This window comes from Felis catus, chromosome B4 (assembly GCF_018350175.1).
Source record: "Felis catus isolate Fca126 chromosome B4, F.catus_Fca126_mat1.0, whole genome shotgun sequence".
Taxonomy (NCBI): domain Eukaryota; kingdom Metazoa; phylum Chordata; class Mammalia; order Carnivora; family Felidae; genus Felis; species Felis catus.
Genome location: NC_058374.1, coordinates 124,109,253 through 124,125,381, shown reverse-complemented (window position 1 = coordinate 124,125,381; position 16,129 = coordinate 124,109,253). Strand labels below are relative to the sequence as shown.

Sequence of the window (16,129 nt, the reverse complement as noted above, 5' to 3'; positions counted from 1 at the left end):
ATATACACACACATGCACACACACACATATGTATTACCCTTGTATTTATGTAATTAAGACAGTTGTGTATACTTGTGAGGCACATTCCTAGCATTTTAAGTTTGGTGCCATGCAGACCAGTTCTGGCCTTTCATAAAACGATGCCATGTTGTAGATTATTGGCCTACCCAATAGGTATGCCTACCCAATATTGCAATATTCTGCTGTTCTCCTAATAAGTAGCTAGTAATAGAGCCATTCAAGTTTTCCATTCTGTACCATGTCCTTTTACTCTTAAACGATTAATGTAACTTACATATATACGTATATATGTTCACATACACACATACATATTTCTGATTATGAAAGTAACAGATTTCACTATACGAAAATACCGAAGGCCCAAAGAAGAAAATAAAAAGCATCTATGGTCGCACAACCTGAAGAAAGTCATCCAGCATTGTAGTATGGATGTATGTGGATTCACGTGAGAGTAGGAATGTATCTACTGTGTGAATCTTTTAATAAAATTGGGACCACAGCGTATCTATATTATTTTTTATGCAGCTTTTTTTCACTTAACAGTATACTGTAAACATTTTCCTATTCAAGCCTTCATTTCTCAATCTATGTCAAGTCATTACTAAAGGACACTCAAGAATCTTCTCATGAATTCACGCTGAAGTTGCTCAGCATTTAAAGCATACTTGGCCACCTGTAAACACAAGTGATCTTCAGGTCACGTACTTACAGAAAATGACATCGCTGTGGCCTGTGTTTCCACACGGCTGATCTTAGTTGCAGGCAGGGCACATGTATCATCAACTAAAAACCAAACAATTCATCATATAAGACTTACATGATCACTTATCAAACAGACACATTAAAATATAATTTATAAACGTAAAAAAATAGTCCCAGGGAGAAAAGCACAATAATTAGAAATATGGACCCTCTAACTCAAATTCATTCACAATGTTCATTTCTCAAGGGTTTGATGGCCAGCTAGAACTTCAGAGAACGTTTACCAAAGATGAAACACAATTCCTATAGCAAAAGAATGAAACGAGAATTTATAAAATCAGAAATCTACCAAGCTGGAGGAATTGCTACCCCATAGTCTAAAGAATAAATCTTTCCTATGGAAAAAAAAATTTGCTGAATATATTCACAGTAGGAAAAACACATTCTGAACGTATTTTGGTGTGTGCTGATTTAAATATTTTATGGAAGGCAGAAGAGTATGTTATATAATAATTTTAACTGGAATGTTTTATCTGTTTATATATAACTCAATCCAAGATGAAATGCAATTCCCATCTAAACAAGTAAGTTTGATGAATTTATATACACAAATGGTTCAAAATACAGTATGTGAAACACATTTCAAACCTTCAGATTTGGTACTGAATGTTGTTAGTGAAGTTTCATCTTTAACAACTGCCCCATTTGTACTGGATGATTCAGTTTTAATGGTCTGCTGGGTTACCATAGTTTGTGCGCTGGAAACAGAACTGGATACAGAAGTTTCAGGGATTACTGTTCTTAAGTCCAGGCAACTACTTAGAACACCTATATTTGCTGAAGTATGAGGACCTAAAATTAAAGTGAAAAAAACAATTATTAACATAACGCCTGCAATAAGTGTGCTATCTTATTATGGTTCTTGTCACACGTTCTTGGTATTTCAATTTTAAAAATCATAAACACAGACACTGCAAATGTCATGCATATGAATTAACCATTAGGCTAAACATAAAATGTTTAGAAAAATAAAGTGGACTACAGGGGCACCTGGGTGGCTCAGTCAGTTGAGCTCTAACTCTTGATTTTGGCTCAGGTCACGATCTCACAGTTTGGTGAGATCGAGCCCCATGGCGGGCTCTGCGCTGACAGCATGGAGCCTGCTTGGGATTCTCTTTTTCCCTCTCTCTTTGCCCCTCTCCTGCTCATGCACTCTCTCTCTCTCTTAAAATCAATAAATATTTTTTAAAAAATAAAGAAAAGAAAAATAAAATAAAATGTACTACATAGATAACAGATGTCCAACTTCTCAGGTCCTTCTTCCATTCTAAACACTGAATCATTGTTCTTGGACTCTTCTAAATCATAGATCAAATGCCTTGCTTCCCACTTTAGGGGAAAAAACAGAAGTCATCAGGCATGAATGCCTTGAGTTTTCTGCCTTCTTCTGCCCTAAACTAGAAACACATTTATGATTGGGCCCATCCTTTCTATCTTCTCTTCCATTTCAGAGGACGAACTGACCTCTCTCCAGAGGAAGGATAATCAATCCTCCTGTGATCTTGGTTCTATCCCTTCCCCATATTTTGGGACCCTCTTTTATCAAACATTCCTTTCTCTTCAGGGTTTTCAGATTCTCTTTTCATTAGCAGTTTTTTGGCACTCAGTCCTTGAACATTATCAAGTGTCTCAAGCAAACAAAACACCCATCTTCTTTGACCCCACAAATCTTCTCCAGTTGCCATTACCCCTCACTAATTCCTTCAGAGCAGTCTCTACTTCCCTGACCTCCTCAAATTTGGTTTCTACCCCTCTACTCTAATGAAATGGCTCTGGCAAACGTCAATGATTTCTAAGGGATGCTTTTCAATTTCCACTTACTTGACCTTTCTGCAACATAAACAATGCCGACCACATACTCCTTTTTTGAAGTTGTTTCTTTCTATGACTTATAATTACTCATTCCACAATATTTTTTATGCTTATTTGTTTTGAAAGAGAGAGCGAGAGAGAAAGAGAGAACAAGCAGGGCAGGAGCAGAGAGAGAGAAACCCAAGTGGGCTCCACGCCATCAGTGCAGAGCCTGAGCAGGGTTCCATCCCACGAACTGTGAAATTATGACCTGAGCAAAATCAAGAGTTGGATGCTTAACCAACTGAGCCACCTAGGCACCCCTCACTCCACAATACTGAGGACTTACTATTTACCAGATATCGTGCATGCTTCTACAATGGTGAAATAAAGCAGGCATGGTTAATACTTCATGAAGTTATAATCGTGTGGTAGAGAAACATGCATACACAAACTGAGATGACCACTACTGAGAAAAAAAACAGGACACCAATCTACTTGGTTCTTTTCCTGGCCTTTTAAGAACCCCTTTTCAATCTCTGTAGCTGGCTTCTTCTCTTCAGATGACTTTTTAAATGCAGGTGTTCCCAAGCCTTCTCTTTTCTCCATTTACATATTTTCCTATGTTTTCACTACCATTCATAAATCATACATCTCTCAAATACATATATCCTGGACACTGCCAGGTGCTAAGAATCTCGCAGTGAACAAGTCAGATAAAGTCACTGCTCCTTGTGGGGCTTATATTTTAGTTACCCTTAATTTCTAAATTTATACTCCAGCCAAAAATTATCACCTAGACTCTACACCTAAATATCCAACTGCCGATTAAAAATCTTTACCAGTATGTTCCTCAAGTGTCTCAAAAACACTAAGTTCAAAATTGAACTTACCTTTTTCCCAAATCTGTTCTGGCTCCTATATTTCATTTCTTGATAAAGAGTATCATCACTCATTGAATATCCAACCAAAAAACTGGGAGTCATGGTAAACTCGTTTTTATTTCTCATATCCAACCAGTTTCCAAGGCTAGTAATAGATGTTAGTTTCTAAAACTCTCAGAAATGATATATTCTCTCCTCTCCATTCCACCCACTGCTTCAGTCTCTGGTTATCTCTTAGAGTCCTAAAAGAACCTTCTACGAAGCCTCCCAATCATTTCCTACTCCAGTTCTTCTGATGGTGAGGCCAGAGGGTTCTTTCCAAAACAACAATAACAACTAATCATGTCACTCTTCCACTTTTGAAACATACCAGCTACTCCAACCTACAAAGAAAAAGGTCCAATCTCCCCTTGTTAACCTGAGATTGGGTAGCCAATCATTCACAGATTTGAATGTCTACGATCTGTCAGTGATACTGTCGCTGTACAACCACTCTGGTTTTCCCATTTGTTTCATACTAATTTTTTCTAAACTGTCTTACAACATACGATTTAGAGTATATTAAGATTCTGAAATCTCAAAACTCCTATTTGTTTTCAAGAGCATAAACTTCTTTATAAGATAGACATAGAAAATCACTATAAGAGAGAAATATAAATTGAGGTCCAGGACCAGGCTTTTATAATTTTAACCAAATGATTCCACCTGAAAATCAATAAAACAAAAGTGCTCTCCTTTTGCACAGGTGATGAAATAAGGAAAAATTACAGGAAATTATTTTCATTGAATATTCTTACCTACCACAGACTCATTAAGAAAAATGGAAATAAAGGTATGCCTGGGTGGCTCAGTTGATTAAATGTCTGACTTTGGCTCCAGTCACGATCTCATGGTTCATGAGTTTGAGCCCCACATTGGGCTTTCTGCTGTCAGCATGGAGCTCGCTTCGGCTCCTCTGTACCCCACTCTCTCTCTGCCCCTCCCCCTCTTGCACTGTCTCCCAAAAATAAACATTTAAAAAAATGGAAATAAAAATAATATTCATCTTGTTAAGTTCGTATCACTGAAGAGGCATTAGATTTATATCAGCTGTCATGACTTTCTCAAATTAAAAATAAAATCATGTTTCTTTTCTTCCTTTCTCTCTTTTTCTTTCCCTTTCTTTCTTTCTTTCTTTCTTTCTTTCTTTCTTTCTTTCTTTCTTTCTTTCTTAATTTTAGAGAGAGAACACAAAAGTGAGGTGGGGGGGCAGAGGGAGAGAGAGAATCCCAAGCAGGCTCCACGCTCAGCTTGGAGCCCTACACAGGGCTTGATCCCACAACCCTGGAATCATGACCTTGGCCGAAATCAAGAGTTGGATGCTCAACCAACTGAGCCACCCAGGCGTTTCTAAAGTCACATGTTTCTATGTCAGGGACATCAGAATGAGATTTATAAAATAACTTTAGATACTGAAATCAGATACAATGTATCTGAAATGGCATCAGAATATTCAAATGAACTCATTTTAAATATAAGGATCACCAAAGTACAAGCTGCCGCATGAATGTAATCAACAGTTCTCATAAATGAACTATCTTTCTGAGGATAATCCAGTTATTTCCTAAACAAATATTTACTAAATGACTACTATTAACCAAGCATGGATCTGGGTGCTGAGGAAATAGAGATGAACAAGAAAATCCCTGCCCCAAATAGATAATTTCAGATAGTTCTAAGTGCTAAGAAAATACAGTAATGGGAATGTGACACCGAACATACTGGCCAACCTCAAATGTCATACAAGAGCTTGCCTCATTTGAGTTCCATACCTCATAACTAAGCTTTGCAATTCAGGTCAGTGCTTTCTTAGTATCCTGACATCACTCTAACTAGGGTCAATGTGGCTAGTTTATTATTATTTTGAAAATGGATCCAAACCATACAACATTTACTCTTTCAGAGACTATAATTCCCTATCGTTATTATAAAAAGCTTTGGCTTTACTTAAAGTGCCATCTTTGAGGCACCTGAGTGGATGAGTTGATTAAGCATCTGACTCTTAGTTTTGGCTCAGGTCATGATCTCATGGTCTGTGAGTTTGAGTCCTGTGTTGGGCTCTGCACTGATGGCGCGGAACCTGCTTGGGATTCTCTCTCTCTCTGCCCCTCCCCTGCTCGCACTCTCTCTCTCTGTCTCTCAAAATAAATAAACATTTTTAAAAAATGCCATCTTTATACCTTCATTTTTCCTTAACATATCCACGACACAACTATTATGATTAGAAGTATTAGTTGCCATAGATGGATGTAAAGCAGCATTAAAATCAGTTGATGCTTTGAGATCTGGTCTGTTTTTCACAGAAGTTCCTTTCATAGGTGTATGTTCAGTTTTTGCACTGTTTGTTGTATCGCTGATCTATAAGAAATAAAAGTTTATTGTAGCAAGCAATGTTCAGTTAAATAGAAATACATGTGAAAAACAAGCAAAATAATTTACAACTTGAATGCTTTTGAAAATAAATTTACCAAGATATAAAAGTTTAAATTATACACTTAATTTGTATAGGATTATTCTTTAAATTTTACAACAGTTTAAAAAACCCATTTCCTCCCTTAATCTCCATTCTCAGAAGACCAGTTATAAAGGGGAAAAGGAGGGTATATTCTGGGGGGGGGGACCCCAGACTATGTTTTATGAGTGGTAGTTAGTATGCAAGTAAATATGTATGCAGCACAGGCGACAACACCAGAGCTACTGAGTTTAACACATTTGTCCAATTTTCTTAACAAAGTCAACATGGATTTTAAAGACCTGATGACTCCTAAAAATAAAATCTCAGTTCAAGCAAATGAATTATTCTATATGACTGAGTTTCCAAATAGATATCAAGATTTAATACATACACATATCAATATTCTTTGCCATTAAACATTTTTAAATAGCAGTCTCTTTAATTCTGTTTTTCTTTGCCTTCTTGTACACACTATAATGAACACATTTAAACTTTTTGATAATTCAGGTTATCAAGGTCAACATCAGTTACTATACAGCAATATTTATGGGTCTACTGAGCCATAAAAGTTACCTGGCTTCATTCAAAAACCCCACTATTGCTGCCCCCTTCTACTTACCTGTTTTTTGTGACTTTTCTGTCTCCATTGTCAATTATAACTTCTCATGGCTCTAGGATATTTGTCCACAGCAGCCATGTTCAGAACATGTGAGCTTATCCCTACATCATTTCCCTTGAAAAGAATCTACTGTATATGCAGACAGCAGCTTGCCATATAAAACCAGTGTAAATCCTAGTGAGCTTATTCATTAGTCTCTACAGATACCTACTGTGAAGCACTTCATAAACAAGAAATAACCTCACAAACATCAGTGTTCAACTTAGCAACTCATATTCTTTGGCCAATGAAATACATAGTAAAGAAATATATTTCATATGCATTTTTGAAGTACATCTTTAGAAACTTAAAACAGGAGTGTGTATGATACTTAGAAATGTCAAAATACAGATTTCAAGACACCGTAAGTATAAATTATAATGGATTAGCCTCTGATGCTGTGTGCAATGAAGGTAGACTTTAATCTCCTGGTTAGGGGTTCTCAATCCAGGCCAGTGCCACAGTGCTCTATGGAGCTTTTCCTTAAAACCTGAGTTACCTGGGCATCATCCTAAAGATTCTGATTCACTAAATCTCGGGAAAGGCTTGGGATTCTGTATATGTTTGTTTGTTTTTTAATCTCAGAGATGATTCTAATATGCAGCCAGAGTTAAGAACCTCCGTCCTAGGGTAATATGCTACAAATATTAATAAAAATTGGGACTCTAACCATAAACATTCATTTACCATCATAAATTTTTTTTTTAACTTACACTGTTAGGAACGGTGCTATTACTGCCTGGTCTGTGAGGGTCCATTCTGACTCCTGTAGGAATGAGAAAGTTCAGACTGACATGCTCTAAATTAGCTTCAACAAAATATATTACAATCAAGTATTTCTGAAAGTTATGTATTAAAGCTTAAAAGGTAGTATCTTTACCAAAGTTAATCTATTTTCTTAATAGCCTGCTTACTGGTTGATTGAAATCCTTTCCAAAAGAACATGTAAAATGAAATCTGCTTTTACTTTCCAAGTGCCTATTACTTTGAATACTTGTTTAAAAAGCTGAAATATTTATGAAAGCTAATTAAAACCATCTCCTGAAGTCAGGTAGCATGTCGAAACAAGGAAGTACATCAGAGTGAACTGCAGAAAAAACATTCTATCCTATGTGTCTATGCGTTCTACCTACCACATCATGATGGGAAGACAGGCAAGTCTCGGAACTGAAATGCAACATATTTGATTAACCAGGCAGAAAACATCACATCATAACATTTTTAAAACTAGGCCTAATCACAGGCTTTCCTGTAGTCACTTTTTAAAAAAGCATCTGAACGTGCAAGCTTCCAGGTGAAAATTATGTTACCTTGTAGATTTGGTGCCAGTGAGGAATCTGATGATGCAGTTTGGTGTGGCAAGTCTGTATTCAGCTGCAAAAGATAGCCCTCAACTGTAGGCACTTCATCCCATTTGACGTGGAAAGAGTTGGTAGTGGCTTTGATCAGCTGTACTTGTGATGGTGCCGGCGGTTTCTCTAAAGAACAATATTGATATTATACTTTTAAGTTTCAAATGTATCAAGAGTTTGCTTGTACAATTTGTGTGGGCCTGGGGCTCTGAACACATCAACAATGAGTATTTCACCTGTTTACCCACAGGGAGATGTATTCAGATAAACTTAGCTATAGTAGGTCAAATGAAAACAGTTTGGGGTTCTGGTCCTACTTATTTATTTAATTCCTTATACAAATAGAAAAATTCCAAGCCATGTGAGTCACCAGAATCAGAAAGAAATATTTAACCCTAGAAGTGGGGGCAGGGCACCAAGTATTTTATAGTTAGAGCTACATTATTTTACCTATGTAAGTTTTTAATTTAACGAGCCAATTTTCAGCCAATAGCATACATGTTAGAAATACTGTTAGTGTTAGCAAATATGATTTGGACATGATATTTTGGGAAAACACAACTTCTTGAAGTTAATACCCTTTTATCAAAACTTGTACTACCCCAAACAGGTAACTACTTTGATGTAAAATATTACAACATTTCCAAAACAAGTAACAATCATAGGCTTTTAGAACTAGAAAGAAGGATCTGAGACTATTTCTACAATATCCTTGTCCTCTTTTTGTTTACCTACCAATTCAGGGAACTCACAATTCCTAAGGGAGTACATTCCATCTTTGGACAGTTACATAAGAAAATTTAGTCTCCTAGTGAGTTGATATCTATAAGCTATATTTTAATCATTATAGAACATGTCTGATATCTATCTTTTTGTATCTTTTAGAGAAGCGGTCAGCAAACTGGCTGGCTTATGGGCTAGATCCAGTCTATGCCTGTTTTTGTAACTAAAGTCTTGTTGAAACACAGCCATGCTCATTTGTTTATGTATTAGTTATGACTGTTTTCATTCTACAGCAGCAGAGTTGCATAGTTATAACAGAGACCATACGCGGCCTGCAAAGCCTAAAATATTTACTATCTGACCCTTTACAGGAAAAAACTGATGACTATGATTTGGAGGATAAGTAAGCCTAGTTCCTTCAATTATTCCCCATGTAGATTCCTCCATGATCCTATTCTCAACCCAGTTTATTTATGTTTCTTAAAGACAACCCACATAAGGAAACAAAAAGAAGACAGGTCCAAGAAGTATACTACTTACACAACAGAAGCTTGCATGAAGAGAAAATAGAGAAAACAGAAGGGTGCACATCAATGAAATAAATCAAGAAAATTCCCAGAACTAAAGAACATGAGTTTACAGACTAAAAGGGCCCAATGAGTATTCAACACACTGGGTTAAAAATAGATGCACCAAAGCACATCACCATGAAATTTAAGAATAATGGACACAAAAGTCCCAAAAGCTATCAAAGGTGAGGGGGGAGGTCACATTTAAAGAAACAAAAATCAGGGGTGCCTGGGTGGCTTAGTTGGTTAAGCATTCGACTCTTGGTTTTGGCTCAGGTCATGATCTTGCAGTTAATGAGTTCGAGGCCTGCATCAGGCTCTGTACTGACAGTGCAGAGCCTACTTGGGATTCTCTCCCTCCCTCTCTCTCTCTGCCTCTGTTGCATACACTCTCTCTCTCAAAATAAATATGTAAATTTTAAAAAAAAAGGAACAAAAATCAGAAGTGGTTTGGGTTTCTCAACAAAAACACTAGAAGCTTAAATACAATATAACAATGCTTTCAAAATTCTGAAGGGTAAGGACATCCAGTGTCGAATTCTATTTCCCTGCAAATAGCCAATTAAATGGAAGGAAGACTGAATATATTTCCAGACAATGCAAGATCTGAAAATAAATTTATCTCCTATGCACTCTTTTCCTGGGATGTGTTCCACAAAAAAAGAAAAAGTTAACTAAGAAAGGGAAAAATACAGGAACTAGAAACAGGGAATCTGGCACAGGTGAGAGGCAGAAGATATCTCCAGGAAGATGATGAAGGGAGACTCCAGGATGATAGCTGTGCACGATTTGTGGAGCAGGAGAACCATGCCAACCATCCCAGATTGGAGCAGGAGATGGTTCTTGTCTTTTCTTTTTTTAGTTTATTTATTTATTCTGAGAGAGAGTGAGAGAGAGAGAGAGAGAGAGCGAGCACGAGCAGGGGAGGGTCAGAGAGATCATGACATGAGCCGAAACCAAGAGCTGGATGCTTAACTGACTGAGCCACCCAGACCAGGAGCCCCAGGAGAAATTTCTTCAAGATGATGAAATATGATAGAATATATCTGATGCATCTAACCATAATGAGAGAAGATTTAAACAAATTAAAGAGTATGGACTGAATTGGTGGTAAATACATATCAAAGACAAACAAAAATGACAATTATTAATCCATGGCATGGCTCACCTGTGAACAGTGTTTATACGGTCATAATGTAAACAATGACTACTCATCTAACAAAATTGCTGCATAACCATATTGAGAGAATGAGGGTAGGAAAGGTATAGAGCAGAGAAGCAAGGAATGGTAGGAAGAGATAAATCCTTAACTGTTATAGTAGAAAGTGATCATTTTATGCCTAAACTGAAAAAAATCAAAGTAATATATTAATGTTATATGGAAATATGGAAGGAAATCCCAAAAGGATTGTTTAACAGAGTTGAAAGCAGATGCTTGTGAAGCAAGGAAAATGAGAGGAAGGTGGGAGCAAAGGACTATTTTTAATAAAAAGCCTTATGGCATTATTTACTCTTAAATGCTATCAAATTCACAAAGATTAACTATAAGTGAAAAAAAGCAAGATGAAGAGCCCTCATTTCCCCAGTTCCCAAAATTCATGCCAACTTATCAAGAGGAGAAGCAAAATCTAAATTCCAACTTTATGATAGTAGCCATGATTACTTTTATTTTATTTTATTTTATTTTTTACACTCTTTTTTTTTTTATTTTTTTTCAACGTTTATTTATTTTTGGGACAGAGAGAGACAGAGCATGAACGGGCGAGGGGCAGAGAGAGAGGGAGACACAGAATCGGAAACAGGCTCCAGGCTCCGAGCCATCAGCCCAGAGCCCGACGCGGGGCTCGAACTCACGGACCGGGAGATCGTGACCTGGCTGAAGTCGGACGCTTAACCGACTGTGCCACCCAGGCGCCCCACCATGATTACTTTTAAGTTGACATCATCTAAGGTTTATGGAACAACTGGCCATTCAGAGCCAGTAATTTTTAATCTTTTAAAAGTCACAGATCACTTAGACAATCTGCTTCAAGTGATGTATTCACTACCAAGAAAAATTTATACACACACATTTTTTCTTCCAATCTCAGGGATTGAAGTTTATCCTTGGACTTCAGGTAATAACTCCCAATTTCAAAGATGCAACAGTAAGTTGGATTTTCTATATTTCTTTCCCGCTTGCTAGTATGTGCTTCTTCCATACAAAGCATTTAGTCTCTAACTTTGTTGTTCAATTTATTATTTTTTCAATTATCTTTTTTTATTTTTTTAAATTTACATCCAAATTAGTTAGCACACAGTGCAACAATGATTTCAAGAGTAGATTCCTTAATGCCCCTTACCCATTTAGCCCATCCCCTCTCCCACAATCCCTCCAGTAACCCTCTGTTTGTCCTCCGTATTTAAGAGTCTCTTATGGGGGCGCCTGGGTGGCTCAGTCGGTTAAGCGTCCAACTTTGGCTCAGGTCATGATCTCATGGTCTGTGAGTTCAAGCCCCGCGTCGGGCTCTGTGCTGACAGCTCAGAGCTCAGAGCCTGGAGCCTGCTTCAGATTCTGTGTCTCCCTCTCTCTCTGACCCTCCCCCGTTCATGCTCTGTCTCTCTCTGTCTCAAAAACAAACATTAAAAAAAAAAATTTTTTTTTTAAACAAAAGATTAAAAAAAAAAAGAGTCTCCTATGTTTTGTCCCCCTCTTGGTTTTTATATTATTTTTGCTTCCCTTCCCCTATATTCATCTGTTTTGTCTCTTAAAGTCCTCATATGAGTGAAGTCATATGATATTTGTCTTTCTCTGACTAATTTCACTTAGCATAAATCAATTATCTTTTTTTAAAGTTTATTTATTTATTGAGAGAGAAAGAAAGAGAGAGAGAGACAGAGGGGCAAAGAGAGAGAGAATCCCAAGTAGGCTCCGCACCAGCAGCATGGAGTCCAATACGGGACTCGAACTCATGAACAGTGAGATCTATGACCTGAGCTGAAACCAAGAGTTGGATGCTTAACCAACTAAGCCACCCAAGTGCCCCATCAATTATCTTAATTTTTTTTTAATTTTTTAAAAATGTTTATTTTTGAGAGAAAGAAAGACAGAGCACAAGCCAGGGAAGGGCAGAGAGAGACGGAGACACCGAATCTGAAGCAGGCTCCAGGCTCTGAGCTGTCTGCACAGCCTGATGCGGGGTTCAAACTCACAAACCACGAGATTATGACCTGAGCTGAAGTAGGATGCTCAACCAACTGAGCCACCCAGGCACCCCAATGTTTATTTATTTTTGAGAGAGAAAGAGAGACAGAAACAGAGTGTGAGTGAGGGGAGGGGCAGAGAGAGAGAGTGAAACACAGACTCTGAACAGGCTCCAGTCTCTGAGCTGTCAGTACAGAGCCTGATGCAGGGCTCGAACTCATAAGCTGTGAGATGATGACCTGAGCCGAAGTCAGATGATTAACCGACTGAGCCACCCAGGTGTCCCTCATCTTTAAATAACACTTTGGCATACTACTGTATCCTTCCAGAATTTTCTATTTATACACTTAAAAAAAACCCTGGAATTATAGATATGTTTTATAATCTTCTTTTCTCATATAACAGTGCACATTACATCATCTCCAAATCTGATTCTCCGCTGGCCTCCAGACTTCTTTGTTCCTCAACTACTTATTTGATCTCCTTATTTCAAACTTAGCATGGTCTAAATGGAACTCTTAATTTTCTCCCCAAGCCAGTTTTCTCCTCAGTCTTCTCCAGCTCAGTAAGTGGAAATACCACCAAATTATTCAAGCTAAAAACTTCATCCTCCTGTCCTTTCTGTCATATGCCACCCCCAATTCATCAGCCAGTTCTGTCAACAAGAACTCCAAAACATATCCTGAATTCAGCCACTTCTCTGCAACTCCACTGGCACCACCGTAGTCTAAGACTTCTCTGACTGCTGTGAAAGCCTCCTAACTTGTCTCACTGTGTGCACCTTTGCTCACCTCCAATTTATTTTCCACGCAACTGCAGTGGCCATTCCAAAATGTACATCAGATCACGACACGTCTCTCCTTCAAACTAATAAATAACTTACCTTTGTACTCTATAAACAATCTAAACTCTACCATGATGTTTGAGGCCCTACAAGATCTGTCCTGTGGTCACTTTTCTAACCTCCATCCCTACACTCTCCTCTTTCACTGGGCCCAAACGAGCCACGCATTCCCATTTCAGGGCCCTTGTACTTGCTGTTCACTCTTCCTACAGTGTTGCTCCCCCAGCCTTTTCCACGGATAGCATCTTCTCCCCATCTGGATTATATTCCAAATGCCATTTCATACTTTTCTAACTACCCACTCCAAAGTTAACCCCACCCCTCTTTACTCCAGTGCCTCCCATTACTATCCCACTGGTCTTACTGTCTTCACATGCTTACCAGAAATGGAACTGATTTTGTTAATTTGTTTGATTAGTGCCCATCATCCCCCTGCCCTCATACTCTCTAAGAATATAAGTTCTTTGACATCAGGGACATTATCAGTCTCTTTCACTGCTGTAGCATTTCACTTCTCAGCATTTAGAACAATTTAGAACAATTCCTGGTATACAGTATCAATCAATAAGTATTTATGAAAAAATAGATGAGTTCCATATTTAATAAATTTGTAGTGTTGTAATACTTTTTAAAAAATGGTTTTACTTTGGAATACTTTTAGATTTACAAAAAAAAAAAATGCAGAGTACCCATATATTCTTTATCTTTACTCAGTTTCCCTAACACATTTGTCAAAATTAAGAAATTAACACTGGAATAATAATGTTAACTAAACTACAGACCACTCAGATTTCACCAATTTTCTATTTACATTTTTGTTTGTTTTAATCCAATCTAGGGTGTACCACCTTGCATTTAGTCATCATATCTCCTTAGTCTCCTCCAATTTGTAACTATTTCTCACTTTCCTCATTTTTCATCACTTTGAAACTTTTTTTTTTATAAATTTTTTTTTTCTCAACGTTTTTATTTATTTTTGGGACAGAGAGAGACAGAGCATGAACGGGGGAGGGGCAGAGAGAGAGGGAGACACAGAATCGGAAACAGGCTCCAGGCTCCGAGCCATCAGCCCAGAGCCTGACGCGGGGCTCGAACTCACGGACCGCGAGATCGTGACCTGGCTGAAGTCGGACGCTTAACCGACTGCGCCACCCAGGCGCCCCGAAACTTTTTTTAAAGTGCATATCCATTCATTTTGAGAGAGAGAGAGAGAGAGAGAGAGAGAGCAGAGGAGGGGCAGAGAGAGAGGGAGACAGAGAATGCGAAGTAGGCTCCACACTGCCAGCACAGAGTCCTATGCAGGGCTTGATCTCATGAACCATGAGATCAGGACCTGAGATGAAATCAAGAGTCCAACTCATTGCTTTCAAAGCCCCCCTCATCACTTTGAAACTTTTATTTAAGAGTATTGTTCACATATTCTGTAGAATGTCTAGAATGTCCCTCAATTTGCGCTTATCTGATATGTTCTCTCAGAGTGGGGTTATAGGTTTTGGGGTAATACAAAGGTGAAGTTTCTTCTTATCACATGATATGAGAAGCAGGGGTAAATGATATTAACATGACTATCACTAGTGATATTAACACTGATTACTTGATTAAGGTGGTGTTTTCCAGGTTTCTCTACCATACAGCCACTGTTTTTCTCTTTTCATATTCTATGCTTTGGAAGGGAGTCACCATATCCCAGTCTACACACTCAAAGAGAGGGGCTCTCGTGGGCACCTGGGTGGCTCAGTTGGTTGAACATCCAACTTCAGCTCAGGTCATGATGTCGTGGTTCGTGGGTTTGAGCCCCACACTGGCCTCTGCACTGTCAGCGTAGAGCCTGCTTGGGATTCTCTCTCTCTCAAAATAAATAAATAAACTTAAAAAAAACCTCTCATGGAGTGAGAAATATCTACTCCAATGTAATATTTCTTCCATTCATTTTTAATTATGGAAAAGAGAGGCAGTGGCATTTACAGTAAGTCTTAAGAGACAGACAGTGCTCAGGTATTTATTTACCTAAAAGAAAATTCTATTCGTTAAATACTCTTACCTACCAGTATCAAGATACCAAAGATCCTTGCAGCAAACTTGACTATTCAGTGCTTTTTTGTAGCCATCTCTTCCACTCCAAAAATACAATCGAGTGCCAATTGCAACAGCACAGTGTCCAGCTCGTGGTCTTGGTCTTGAATTTTTTTTATCTTCCTGAGAATCTGATACGAGGGTGGTCCACTCTGCTGTATCTACAAGACAGCAATATCCATGACTACAGTATTGCTCTTAAATAACAAAATAACAAGAACTCTTTTATTAATAAATTTTATTTCAATAAGTAGCTCTTAAAAGACTTACCCAGATTTAGATAAGAAAATGAACTAGTACATCTCCATTCACAATCATGAGGTGAAGTCTCAATATTCTCCCCCTTATGTGGAACCCATCCACCAAAAATGTACATCCTGAACAACAAAAAGAGAGAACATAAAGTGGCTGACTTTTTTTTCTAGAGCTTTACTTTTTTTTTCTTTTTAGATTTTCAATGCTAAGAATAGACTTAAACTTACTTGTTTACTCAAAGCTTCAGGACTATTAACTCACTTATTATGGTCAAGGTAATGGGAATAAGATAATGAATAAAGCAATCTTCTCTGAAGAGTTTACAATTCTATGAAGCAATACAGAATCAAATTATTTGTCTCTGGCAAGTTACTTAAGTGGAAAATATTTCAATTCTAATACATTTGAAAATCAATACTATTTATAATGAGTGAACCTCACTCAGAAAGATAGTCAAATGATCTACGATATCCAAAGTCAAATTTAGAGTTGTATGCATACAGTAACCAAAGAAGATTA

At 37.7% G+C, this 16,129-nt stretch overlaps 1 protein-coding gene across 6 annotated transcripts in view; it reads right to left on the bottom strand.

Annotated features, from left to right (window-relative positions):
* Positions 1-16,129, bottom strand: part of HCFC2 (host cell factor C2) — a 49,193-nt gene that overhangs the window by 19,138 nt on the left and 13,926 nt on the right. For 5 of the 6 annotated variants that reach the window (XM_023257381.2, XM_023257378.2, XM_023257379.2 and 2 more), the window contains exons 6-12: positions 15,626-15,732; positions 15,328-15,516; positions 7,921-8,088; positions 7,324-7,376; positions 5,678-5,855; positions 1,372-1,575; positions 731-804 (exon numbers count right to left, since the gene is read on the bottom strand). In XM_023257381.2, the coding sequence (XP_023113149.1) occupies positions 731-804; positions 1,372-1,575; positions 5,678-5,855; positions 7,324-7,376; positions 7,921-8,088; positions 15,328-15,516; positions 15,626-15,732 (973 nt within the window). The remainder of the gene's footprint in view (positions 1-730; positions 805-1,371; positions 1,576-5,677; positions 5,856-7,323; positions 7,377-7,920; positions 8,089-15,327; positions 15,517-15,625; positions 15,733-16,129) is intronic. The other variant, XM_023257380.2, reaches the window with a different exon arrangement.